Source organism: Oratosquilla oratoria, chromosome 6 (genome assembly GCF_046742065.1).
Source record: "Oratosquilla oratoria isolate Oo_2021 chromosome 6, ASM4674206v1, whole genome shotgun sequence".
In the NCBI taxonomy this organism is placed as follows: Eukaryota; Metazoa; Arthropoda; class Malacostraca; order Stomatopoda; family Squillidae; genus Oratosquilla; species Oratosquilla oratoria.
In genome coordinates, this window is record NC_134782.1 from 70,784,926 (window position 1) to 70,798,163 (window position 13,238).

At 36.5% G+C, this 13,238-nt stretch overlaps 1 protein-coding gene across 11 annotated transcripts in view; it reads left to right on the plus strand.

Annotated features, from left to right (window-relative positions):
- LOC143026595 (uncharacterized) overlaps positions 1 to 13,238 on the plus strand; it is a 321,375-nt gene that overhangs the window by 61,865 nt on the left and 246,272 nt on the right. For 10 of the 11 annotated variants that reach the window (XM_076187254.1, XM_076187255.1, XM_076187256.1 and 7 more), the window contains exon 10: positions 659 to 772. The exons of the other annotated variant lie outside the window; for it this stretch is intronic. In XM_076187254.1, coding sequence (XP_076043369.1) covers positions 659 to 772 — 114 coding nt within the window. The remainder of the gene's footprint in view (positions 1 to 658; positions 773 to 13,238) is intronic. 11 annotated transcript variants of the gene reach the window in all.

Consider the following 13,238-nt stretch of genomic DNA (forward strand, 5'->3'; position numbering starts at 1 on the left):
TAAGGCGAATAGATATCTGTATAGGCACAAGCTTTGGGTATAATTGAAATTTCCTTATAGAGTCTTGCAATATTTTAGGGAGTGTGGTGCAGTTTTTCACATGAAAGAAGGAACAATTGGAAGAGACAAGGGGAAATGAAATGGGTGAGCATGTTTCTCCCTTATGCCAAGTTACCTCATTGTGGGTAACTGCATGTATGTTGGAGAAACATTTCCAAAGGGTGAGGAGTTACCTCTTAGGAAATGACAACTTTGTGGGAAAGATTAAACTTCAAAATTGAAGTGATGTGGTTGAAATGCAGAACCATGAGAAATTACAATGTGTGTAGTAAAAGTTAGGCCTTGGAATTTAGAATGCAAAGGAGGATAGCATATAAGAAGGTACACTTTTGCATGGTAGAAAAACAGCTTGTTAGCTGAGTAATATTCTATCAGATGTGTGTGTTGATTTCTCTTTACATCTGGAAAAATTATCTGATCAATGATTGTCATAATGTAGTTAGACAGCTGTGCCAGAGGACTTGTAAAAATGTCAGTTGGTTCATAGGAATGCTCAAATGAAGGAAAAAAAATGCATTGAGTGGATTTAAAATTAATAGGGAAGGCTTGTTGTACTCCATCCATTGCATCCCTAACCTTGGCTGTGCCCTTTGTGCAGATGTGTCGTCAGCCCGGAGATGAGATCGTGTGCGGAGTGTGTGACAAGTCGTACCATGTTGTCTGTGCTAGACCCTTTGGCCTCACACTCTCCAGAGCTGGGTGGAAGTGCAAGGTAATCCACATGGATGGTGGTTATGCCATGTCATCTGGACTCTGGCCATATTGAAGACAGTGTGTGGAAGAGAATTGGTGATATTTCTGTTCATTTTTATTTTTTATTTTCTATTATACATATATTTTTTACACACACACAGAGACATATATATATATTTATATTTATATATATATATATATATATATATATTTATATATATATATATATTTATATATATATATTTATATGTATATATATTTATATATATATATATATTTATATATATATATATATATATATATATATATATATATATATATATATATATATATATATTTATATATATATTTATATATATATTTGTATAGATATATTTATATATATATTTGTATATATATATTATATATATATATATATATATATATATATATATATATTTATATATACAACAATATATATATATATATATATATATATATATATAAATATTGCTACAGTGACTAGAGAATTGCCCCTATCTTAGGGCAGTGGAGTTTGGTGGAAATTTGTGCTAAGTGAATTGAGATTCCAGTTGTTAACTCAAATCTTGTTAATTGCTAGCAACCCCCCCCCTCTCTCTCTCTCTCTCTCTCTCTCTCTCTCTCTCTCCCTCTCTCTCTTTCTTTCTTTCCTCTATTTCTCTTGCTTCCTTACTCAGGTCTCTCTCTCCCTCACTCCCTCTCCCTCTCCCCTCTCTCCTTTTTCTCTCTCCCCCCTCTCTCCTTTCTCCCTCTCTCCTTTCTCTCTCCTTTCTATGTCCCTCTCTCTCCTTTCCTCTCTTTCTCTCTCTCCTTTCCTCTCTTTCTCTCCTTTCCTCTCTTTCTCTCTCTCCTTTCCTCTCTTTCTCTCTCTCCTTTCCTCTCTTTCTCTCTCTCCTTTCCTCTCTCTCTCTCCTTTCCTCTCTCTCTCTCTCTCTCTCTCTCTCTCTCTCTCTCTCTCTCTCTCTCTCTCTCTCTCTCTCTCTCTCTCTCTCTCTCTCTCTCTCTCTCTCCCCTCCCCCCTACCCCTCCATATTCAATCACTCACTACACTTCATTGTAGCCAGAGTTCAGCACAAGATTTAATGATTGTGTTGTAATAAAAAAGTAGAAGCTATCTGTACAGTCAAATAGCTTTAGTCATGTTTTAGCCATTAGTAGTGTTGTGTAGTTGTGTGTTTTTGGTGTGGTTGTGCCATCTGTTGTTGGCAAGTGTGCAGCAGACTGGGCAGCTAATAGTGACCCACATTACAACTTAATTAATTACATTTTCTTTCTAATTCATGTGCACTTAATCATATTTTTGTGTGTATTTATTGTGACAAAATTTACATATTATGGTGACATTATTTGCCAATACAAATTAGGCACAAAATTTTTGGAATGAAAATAGTCCTTGTAAAGTAAGAGCTGCAACTTAAGAGGGTGAGAATATTTTGCACCTTGAAAATAGCAGATTCAAATGGTACATTTGAATACAAATCAATATTCAAACAAGGTATGTTTCTTCAGTTAACTGCATGGTGACATGCTGTAAGTATTCAAGGAACTTTTTTTGCTTCCCCTACAGACCAGAGCCTCACATCATTCATATTTGTGGTTAGAATTTACTCATGAAGGAATGATGATACTTTTGTTTTACAGCTGTCCCTCCTTTATGCTGTCCCCTTCTTTGAATCTTACCTCATTTTGATCATCTGTATTTACATAATTTTAGTATACAGGAAAGGACCAAAGCTCGTTAGCTCCCGACACTTACTCAAACTTATCCTCCCTAACCTCAAGTTCATGTATGGTTCCAACTCTATACGTTTTTAATTTCCAATTATTATTTGATTTAATTTTTGTTCCCACTTGGGCTATATCACTTTCTAAGATATTTCAAGTATTTAGCATCTATGTGAAAAAATATTTATTCACATGACACATTCTACACCATAGGCAGGAACAGATGGTTAGAAAAAGCTCTGATGTACATTGCTTTTTCAGTAAGTTTGAAGGAAACACCTGGCTTGTATTTACATTCAGGAAAGAGAGCTGTGTTTATCAAGTGACCGAAATGATAAAATAGAGTAAATTCAACATTATTGTTGAATACACAAAATGGAGAATGATGAAGGAGAAAGACAAAAAAGTGAACCGATGAAAAGAAGATTGGATGCAAGCGGAGAGGAATCACAGTTGGGGTTCATACCTAAGAAATGTTGTATGATTGAAACCCCAATATCAACTCAATGGTTGGATAATAATGTATTTTCTGGGTTTATAAAACAAAGTGGTATACTAGGGAGAGGTTTAGAATTGGAAAGAGAAGCTAGGTATAAAAATGTCCAAAGAAATTGGGAGATTGTAGAATTGATAGAGGAACTAATGGATCTTAAAGCTGAATACAGGGTAATGTACAGAGAGGTGAACCAACTAAAAAGAGCTAATGCTGAGACTAATAGGGAGTTTAACAATCTAAAAAAAAAATTAAACATTGTCAGAAGTGAAAAGGAAAGAATGAAAAATGAAGATTAAAAAAAAAATGAGGCTTTGAAAAAAGAAGTGAAGAACAAATACAAGTGGTGACCAAGAAAGTTGGAGAAACAGTTAGAGACAGATCTAAAAAAAGAAAAGAAAAAAATCAATGGAATGTGGGACAAGAAAAAAAAATATTTTAAGGAAATAATACAGCAACAAGTGAAAGAAATTGCTAAAGAAACAGTAATTAAAATAATTAAGGAAAAGAGAATTGGGTCAGAGAACAGTGGATAAAAAATACATAGTATTGTATGGTTTTAAAGAAAAACATTGTACCTAAATACCAAAGAAAAAAAAGAGAAAGAAATTGCAAAAGAAATTCTTAAAGAGATACAAGAGGAGGGACAAGTAATGGACAAAGAAATAGAAGTACAAAGGATGGGACAATACTCTTAAAAAAAAAACCCGCTAAAAATCAAAGGTCACTAATGATAGCAGAAGTACTATCAAAAACAGCAAAGCTGGCAAATAGTAAAAATCACAAAAATGTATGGATAAAGAAAGAAATGAGTGGTGATAGAGGGAAAAGACATTAAGAAATTAAGCAAATTAAAAAAAGAATGAGTTTTTTTTTTAGGAGAGTACTAGACCTGAGGCTGAGAAAATGGTATATTAAAAAAAAAAGGAAACTTAACAAAAAAGGTGGAGAAATGAAAAAATTAAAAATAATGTATACCAACATATATGGCATGATTTCAGGACTAAATGAATTAAACAACTATTTGTCAGTAGAGAAACCAGACATAATGGGAATTGTGGAGACGAAATTAAGAGACTACCACCTAATACTGTGGGACAAGGTTTATACAACCATTGGATGAAAAATCGAAAGGAGAAACAGGGTGGAGGAATCATGTTTTTGGCTAAGAAAGGCTTAAATGTGACAAAGATGACGTCAGGAAAAAATAATGTGGAATTGATTATGATAAAAGTTGAAAACAATGGCATAAAAAGTAGAGAATTTGTAGTAATATATTTGCCCCCAAAAACACAGTCTTGGACAGAGAGTGACCATTCCAAAATGTTGGAAGACCCAAAACATGCATTAATTGAATGACAGAAAGAAAGAGGAAACATAGCAATTATGGGTGATTTTAATTCAAAAGAAATATGTTGGGAAGAAATGACAGTGTAAGGTGGAGAAGACATTTAGGAAAATACACTACTGGACATGACCATTGAATACACAGTGACTCAATGGGTAAAGGAAAATACCAGATACAGGAACAATGAAGAACTGTTGAGACTAGATCTAATATTTATGTCAGAGCTTGAAATTGTAGATAAAATGGAATACAAGACACCAATTGGGAAGAGTGACCACATACTAATAAGAGTTTGAACGAAAAGGACAAATTGATTTGAGAAGAAATGAGAAACATAGAAAAGGAAGACTAATGTTCAACTCAAAACAGATTTTGAGAAATAGAAAATTATTTCAAAATGTAAATTGGGAAAACTTCTTAAATGAAGAAACAAAGATGGAAGAGAAATGGAACATATTAAAAGAAATTTATAAATAGGGAATAGATAAATACGTACCAAAGCAGAAGCAAGAAAGGAAAAGGCAAAAATTGGTTTACTAATAGGGTGGTCGACGAATGGAATAGACTTGGTAACCATGTAGTAAGCGCTGAAACTATCAGTTGTTTTAAGAAACGATTAGACAACTTTATGGATGGGGATGACAGGTGGTGATGGATACAGAGCTGCCTAGTGTAGGCCTTATGGTCTGTTGCAGTCTCCTTCATTCTTATGTTCTTATGTTTACACAAAACGAGAAGAGAAATATATAGTTTGAGTGGCTGACAATGTAAGTCTTTGTATCTTTATTTTTTCACGATCAGTTACAAAAAATGGAAGGAAAAAAGGAAGGACATAGGGACAAAAACCAACAAAAAGATGCCTAGACATAAATATAATCAAGACATACCAAAGGTTTGAAATAAAAAAAAATCGGGATTTAACAGGGAAAATAAGTATAGAGGGATAGATATGGAAAGAGAACCCAGGTTTAAAAATATAATAAGAAATAGGGAAATCAATGAATTGTTAGATGAAATACTTGAACTCATAAGTGAATGCAAAAGTATATACTAAGAAGTAGCCCAATTAAGAAAAGCCAATGAAGAAAATAACAGGGAAATAGATGAGTTGAAAATGGAACTGAATAGGGTAAAGGGAGAATATAAAAGATTGAAAAATGAAGATATGAATAGGAATGAGCCATTAACCACTTCCATACGGTGACACCTACGTAGGCGTCATGAGGAGCAAGTGGGTACGCGATGATGCCGACGTCGGCGTCTTGATTATATTTATTGTAGTCGTACCTGCGTGACCCTCATTCTCTCTAAACTGGCTTCATATTTTCTATGGTTATTAAAATTCACAGGTGAAAGAGAATGAGTGATTGAGCAGTGACTTTATTTTTTATAATGCGATTATTATAACGCAACATCGCACACCTGGCAGCTAATGCTGCCATATGTACGATGTGCCCCGGAGTGAAGAGGTTAAAGAAAGAGATGAAGGATCAAATACAGGCAGTGACTGGGAAAGTGGAAGAAATGATAAAAGAAAATGACTTTCAAGAAATAAACAATGGAAAGTAGAACAGGAAAGTAAAAAATTATCTTTCAAAGAAATAGTGGAGCAGCAGGTCAAGGAGAATGGTAAAGAAATGGTAATCCAAGTGATTAAAGAGAAAGGTAATTTGGTTAGGGATACAGTGAAAAAAAAATGCAGTGTAATCTATAGTATTAAAGAAAACCATGATGTATCTTAGATATCAGAAAAAGATGAAAAAGAGATCGCTAAAGAAATTCTGAAAGAGATTCAAGAGGAGGGACAAAGTTTAGATAAAGAAATTGAAGAAACATATAGAATAGGTAGATACTCAAAAGAAAAAAATATAGGCCACTATAAGTAAAACTTAGGTCACAAATGGTTGCAGAGGAAGTACAAGGTGTGTTTTTTTAAGTACTGTTTTGAAATGAAAATGAAACAAGTAGACTTTTTGTTACAATTTTATTTTTACATGAAAGCCTGCACTGTAATCTACTTTTCAACATAATTATGGAATCATCTGACCATATGTAAGTTTGTGAGTATTTGAAATGCCTCCTCCAATTGAGAATGCCGCCGCCTGTGAAATATGCACTGTGATTCCTTTTCTAGCTGCAAAAGGTGTGAAAGCAGCTGAAATTCATCGTCAGATCAGTGAAGTGTATGGAAAAATCATAAGTGATGGGATGGTGCGGAAATAGGTGAGAGCTTTTAAAGATGGTCGTACAAATGTGCATGATGAGGAATGAAGTGGACAACCTTCACTCATTACTGATGGTTTGGTGCACATTTGTAAGGCCATCATCCCATCACTTTACTGACCTGACAATGAATTTCAGCTGCTTTCACGCCTTTAGCAGCAAGAAAACGAATCACAGCTCGTATTTTACAGTTGGCGGCATTCTCAATTGGAGGAGGCATTTCAAATACTCACAAACAAATTCAAACATGGTCAGATGATTCCGTAATTATGTTGAAAGGTAGATTACAGTACAGGCTTTCATGTAAAAATAAAATTGTTACGAAAAGTCCACTTGTTTCATTTTTATTTCAAAATGGTACTAAAAAAAACACGCCTTGTACTACGTAGAACAGCAAAATTAGCAAGCAGTGAACAACACAAAAATGTATGGATGAAAAAAAAAAATTAGCAATAAAGAAAAAGAAGAAATTAGAAATGAAGCAAATGAAAAAAGAACCGAGACTGAAAAGATTTTTTTTTTTTTTTTTTAAGTGGTGCACCTAAGGCTGAGAAATGGTATATTAGGGAAAAGGAAACAAAGCAGACAGAAAAAGATGAGAAAGAAAAAAAATTAATATTAGCCTATACCAACATAGAAGGAACGATTTCAGGATTGAACGAATTAAATGACTATCTGGCAGTAGAAAAACCAGACATAATGGGAATAGTAGAAACTAGATTAAAAATAATTACCACCAAAGACTGTGGGACAAGGTCTATACAACTGTTGGATGAAGAATAGAAAGGAAAAACAAGGTGGGGGAGTATTATTTTTGACTAGGAAAGACTTAAATGTGTCAAAGATAACAGAAGGAAAAATCAATGTAGAATCAATTATGATAAAAGTTGGGAATCGTATGAATAGTAGACATTTTTTAGTAGTGTATGTGCCCCCCAGAACACAGTCCTGGACAGAAAATGGTCATTCCAAACTGTTGGAAGATACAAAGTATGAACTGACCGATATACTGAATGAAAGAGGAAATATAGTAAATTTGGGTGATTTTAATTCAAAATAAATATGTTGGGAAGAAATGACAGTAAAGGGTGGAGAAGACATCTGGGGCAACATGCTGCTTGATATGACCATTGAATACACAATGACTCAGTGGATAAAGGAAAATACCAGATACAGAAACAATGAGGAACCATCGAGACTGGATTTAATACGTCAGAACCTGAAATTGTGGACAGAATAGATTACAAAACACCAATAGGAAAGAGTGACCATGTACTAATAGAATTCAAACTAAAAGAGCAAATAGACCTAAGAAGAAATGAGAAACATGGAATAGGAAGACCAATGTACAACAAAACAAATTTTGAGAAACTTAAAAAATTCTTTTGTAACACAAACAGGGAAAAATTCCTAAAGGAAGAAACTAGGATGGAAGAGAAAATGGAATACAATAGAAAAATTATAATGAGGAAGTGAACAAATATGTACCACAACAAAAGCAAAAAAGAGTATACATAAAGAACTGGTACAACAAAAATGTATTGAAGCTAAGGATACAAGAGACAAAGCCTGGAAAAAATAGAAAAAAGACGAAAAAATGAGCAAATGGCATACATCAAACTAAGAAACGATTATATAAAAATATGCAGAGATGAAAAGAGAAACTATAGAAAAGAAATAATAGAAAAAAGCTAGGAACAACCTAAACTATTTTACAGATATGTGAATGGTAAACTAAAAAACAAACAATAAATATCCACCTAAAACACCTTGACTCAACATCTGTAAAGGCTCTAGCTAATGTCTTCAACTACTGATTGCACAGAAAAATCCCATTTATCTGGAAAATAGCTCACATAATTGCTATGTCACAAACAAACCTTATTATAATCCTACATCATACAGACTAATTTCACTAAAAGCCACCATGTCTAAGCTGATGTGATTGCTAGGAAGAAGGCCACTTTAGCACACTTCTTACAAACATTTTTTAACAAGTGTTGGAAGGATTCTTTGCCTCCCTCATTTTGCATTTTGTTTCTCTTCAGTTTGTACTTGTCACGCTTCCCTAGTTCTTTTTATCAATAAATTCTCGTAAGCTCTTCACCCACCATTCACTGCCTCTCCTTCTTTTTTCCCTACCTTCTTCCTTGCCCCACATACCATCTTTGTGCACTTTATTACTTCCTCCTTGAAACATGTACCCATCCTCCTCCTATTCCTGTTTCCCCTTTATCCCTCACCACCTCCTTCACTTCTCTCAGCTTGCCCTGGTATTCTCTCTATACACTTCTCATTTCATTTGTTAACCCTCAGCACTTTTACCTCCTTCCCATTTCCTCCCCTTTTCCACCTCTCTTAATTTCCCATCAGTGAAATAATGATCTGGTTGTTCCCCTGTTCTCCCTCCTAAAAACATGAATGCACATCATTTTTCCAATTTTTTCTTTGGATGCTTCTGCATTGTTAATACATACATACATACATATACCAAGGCTTTTTCCCCCTTACAAGGGAGGTAGCCAAAAAGGGAAAGGCATAAAAACACTCCCACCCATTTCATCCCTAAATACACTCCACACCCCTCCCACCCTCCCTCTCATCTGAGCACCTCATGGATGACGGGTCATCCCTGCACCCTGCCCACCGCCCTGGGTCAGAAGCAGTGTCGCAAGACACAGTACATCCACAGCAAGGCCGCTTCATTTAATCGGCGACCCCCCCTCTCCGTCCCCCTCTGCATATGAGGCGAGGACGGGGAGAAATCCCTTCGGGCTGCGTCAAAATTTACTCACACATACTACCCCAGCCCCCACCCCCCCGCCTATTCCTCCTCATGCAGTCACAACATCATCCATATACAACCATTCTCCACTCACCTCTGTCTTCCGTCCTCTCCCTTCCTTCCTCAACAGACATTCCCCTCTTCCCCAAAGCCCCCTTCACCCCATCCATCCACCTCATCCTAGGACGTCCCCTCATGTTCACTCCCTCCACATCTGCCTTCCATACCTCTTTTACTAGTCTTTCTTCACTCATTCTTTCCATGTGTCCAAACCATCCTAATATTCTTTCATCAACCCTATCTCCCAAATCCTTTTTCACCCCTGTTCTCCTCGTCACCTCCTCATTTCTCACTCTATCCAGCCTAGTAACCCCCACCATACTTCTCAGACACCTCATCTCAAAACACATCTCCTTCAACACTTCTTAATGTATACTTATACTTGTATCACCTCCTGAACATGGGGTTTGCCATTTTCAGCTCCCTTTATAAACACATTTTACATCTCTCCAGAAGAGGCTGGATGACTGCATCCTAGATAATTGTCCAGGGTGCAACACTTCACCCCATAATATACAACGCAGTATGGAAGACTGCACTCTACTCAATCACACACACCAACAACATAAAATATACCTTGTAAGGGATTTGTGGGAAAACCCCATTCCAGCTGTGGTGTTCCTCAGTGAGGTGGGACTGCTCAGCCAGACAGTCTAGGTAACAACAACAACATCGGCATATTCCTTTTTTCCCCCTCCACAGGGGAATCAAAAGAAGGTAAGTCATAGAAATGGTAAAGAATAGGTTTAAAGGAACAACATAAAGGAAGGACACCAGTAACACAAAAGTATTATCATTCCTTTATGAATACAACACACTAAAGATAATACATGCATACCTATACAAAGGGCTTTTTCCCCCATACAAGGAAGATAGCTGAAGTCAGAAGGCATAATTCCACTCTCACCCATTTCATCCCTACCTGTTCCACCCCCATTCACCCCCACTCACTACCCCTCCCTCCCTCTCATCTTGGTTCCTCATGGGTGAAGGGTCATCCCTGGGTCAGAAGCAATGCAGTAAGACACACCATATCCACAGCAAGGCCACTTCATTTAATCAGTCAACCCCCCTCTCCATTTCATGCTGTAACATTGAAGACGGGGAGAAATTCCTTTGGGCTGCATCAAAATATCATTCATTCATAACCACTCCCTAACTCCCCCATCCCTCATCCACTCCCTTCCATGTATCACAGTATCATCCATACACACCCATTTACCACTCACCCCTATCATCTGCCTTCTATCCTTCCTCAGCAGACATCCCTCTCTCAATGCCCCTTTTACCCTGTCCATCCATCTCACCCTCAGTCATCCCCTCATGTCCACTCCATCCACCTATGCCTTCCCCACTTCATTTACTAATCTTTCTTCATCCATTCTTTCCATATGTCCAGACCATCACAATACTTTCATCAACCGTATATGCCATATCCTGTTCCACCTCCACTCTCCTCCTCACCTCGTTTCTCATTTTATCCAACCTTGTAACCCCTACCATGCTTCTCAGACATTACATCTCAAACAGAAGGCTTTTGACAAAGTACCACATAAAAAGCTGATAAGAAAAATTGAAATAATAGGAATACAAGGTAAGCTACTGGAATGGATGATAGATTTCTTGAGTGGGAGAAAAATGAGTATGGTACTTGGAGACAAGACCTCAAACTAGGAAGATATGATAAGTGGCATCCCACAGGGCTCTGTATTGGCTCTTTTAATGTTTACCATACATATAAATTATATGGATGAAGGAGTGAAGTGTTACATGAACTTCTTTGCTGATGATGCCAAACTACTTAAGAGAGTAAGCACAGAAGACTGCACAAGAAGACCTAGACAAAATATGGAAATGGAGTTGGAAGTGTGAAGTGAACTTTAACATTAAGAAACGCAGTATAATGAAATTTGGAAAAAGCAAAAATAGAATATTGGGTCAATATAAAATTGGTACCAAGGAAGTAAAAAAATTAGACTCAGAAAGGGACCTAGGAGTAATTATTTCAAGTGACTTGACACCTGATAAACATGTCAACAAACTAGTTGGAGAGACTACTTATTAAGATCAATGAAATTGGCCTTCGACTACATGGATGAAGAAATGGTGAAGAAAGTATTAATTACACTGGTAAGACCATTGGAGTATGCTGCAACATTATGGGCACCTAAAAAAAAAATATATATATATATATATATACATACATACATACATACATTGAAAGAATTCAAAGAGCAGTGACAAAAATGGTACCTACACTCTCAGATTTGACATACGAACAAAGACTGGATAAATTACATCTATCAACACTGGAACAGAGAAGAGAAAGAGGCAATTTGCTGACTACAGAATAATGAAATATGAAAAAGGCATAGAAATCACTCCCACACATTTCATTTCCCAACTAGGTAAATATATTAAAACTCTCACTTCCTCTCTTTATGTTCTATGTCTCTGCCCTGTACAGTGCTGTTGTCACAATCACCCCTTCATACAATCTCCTCTTAGCATCCATTCCCAAAGATCTATTTCTCATTACACTTTTTAATCCCTCAAGGGACTTGCTTCTGTCAGTCTACAGTCTTCCTCCACTACCACTCCCTATTCTGCCACATGTAACCCCAAGTATCTAAAGCTACCTATTTCCGCCAACCTCTCTCCATTAATTTTCACGTCCAAATTGCTGCCATCTTCTCCGTTTGTAAATCTCATCACCATACTTTTACCCACATTTACCTTTAACTTTCTCCTCTTGCACACCTCCCCAAACTTCATCACTAACTTCCTTAATCCCTCTCTGATCCTACCCATAGTGTAGTGTCATTAGCAAACAACAATTGGCTTACCTCCCAATTTTCTCCATTTTCTTTGACCATCTCCATTCCCCTGTCCATTACCCTTGCATTTACCTCCCACACTACCTCATCTGTGTATATGTTGAACAGCCATGGCAACATGACACATCCCTGGTGAAGTCCTACTTTTACCTCAAACCACTTGTTCTCTCCATTTTTAATTTTAACAGGCTCAACTACTTCATAAAAATCTTGACTGGCCTTAACAGCTTTCCTCCGATTTCATATATCTACAAAACAACAGTGCCTTCTTGTCTACCCTATCATAAGCCTTTTCCAAATCCATAAAGTCCCAGAAAACATCTTTACCCCTTGCTAAAGCTTCCTCACATATCTGATTGTTCTTCACCAATTACTCCTGTTCCTCTCTTAATCCTCTCAAAACCCCATAAGCTTTCCTAACTACGCTCAACAAACTGATCTCTCTTGAAACTACTATACTCACATATGTTCTCATTTCCCATGTAAAGTGGAACTATACAGGCACTCTACCCTCCTTTAGACAAACATAAACAATCTCACCAGCCAGTCCACCATCACTGTACCTCCATTTTTCAGGCACACATGACAAAAAACATGGGAAGGACATTATAAAACTAAAAAATTAACTTGGCCCCTACTCATGATACATTTGAAACAACCCAAGCACAGAATTATGATATTAACAAACATCTCCAAAACAAATTTCAAATCCTCCTACCCAAGAAATAGGGTAATGTCCAAAGATGTACAGAAAATTAAACTAGGCACATATGGTGTCTCCCATTACTTCTCAAATAAAGATGTGGAAGGAATAAAGATATTGAAAGACTCGTACTGGATGCCCAGATAAGATCACAAATAGCCATCTAAAATACCTCAGCCTTACTGGAATAAAGCCATTGACCAATACATTCAATTACTTGGTGTACACATTAAAACAAAGCAAACCACCATTCTGCAGACCAATGTCATTACTGTACACCATACCCAAAG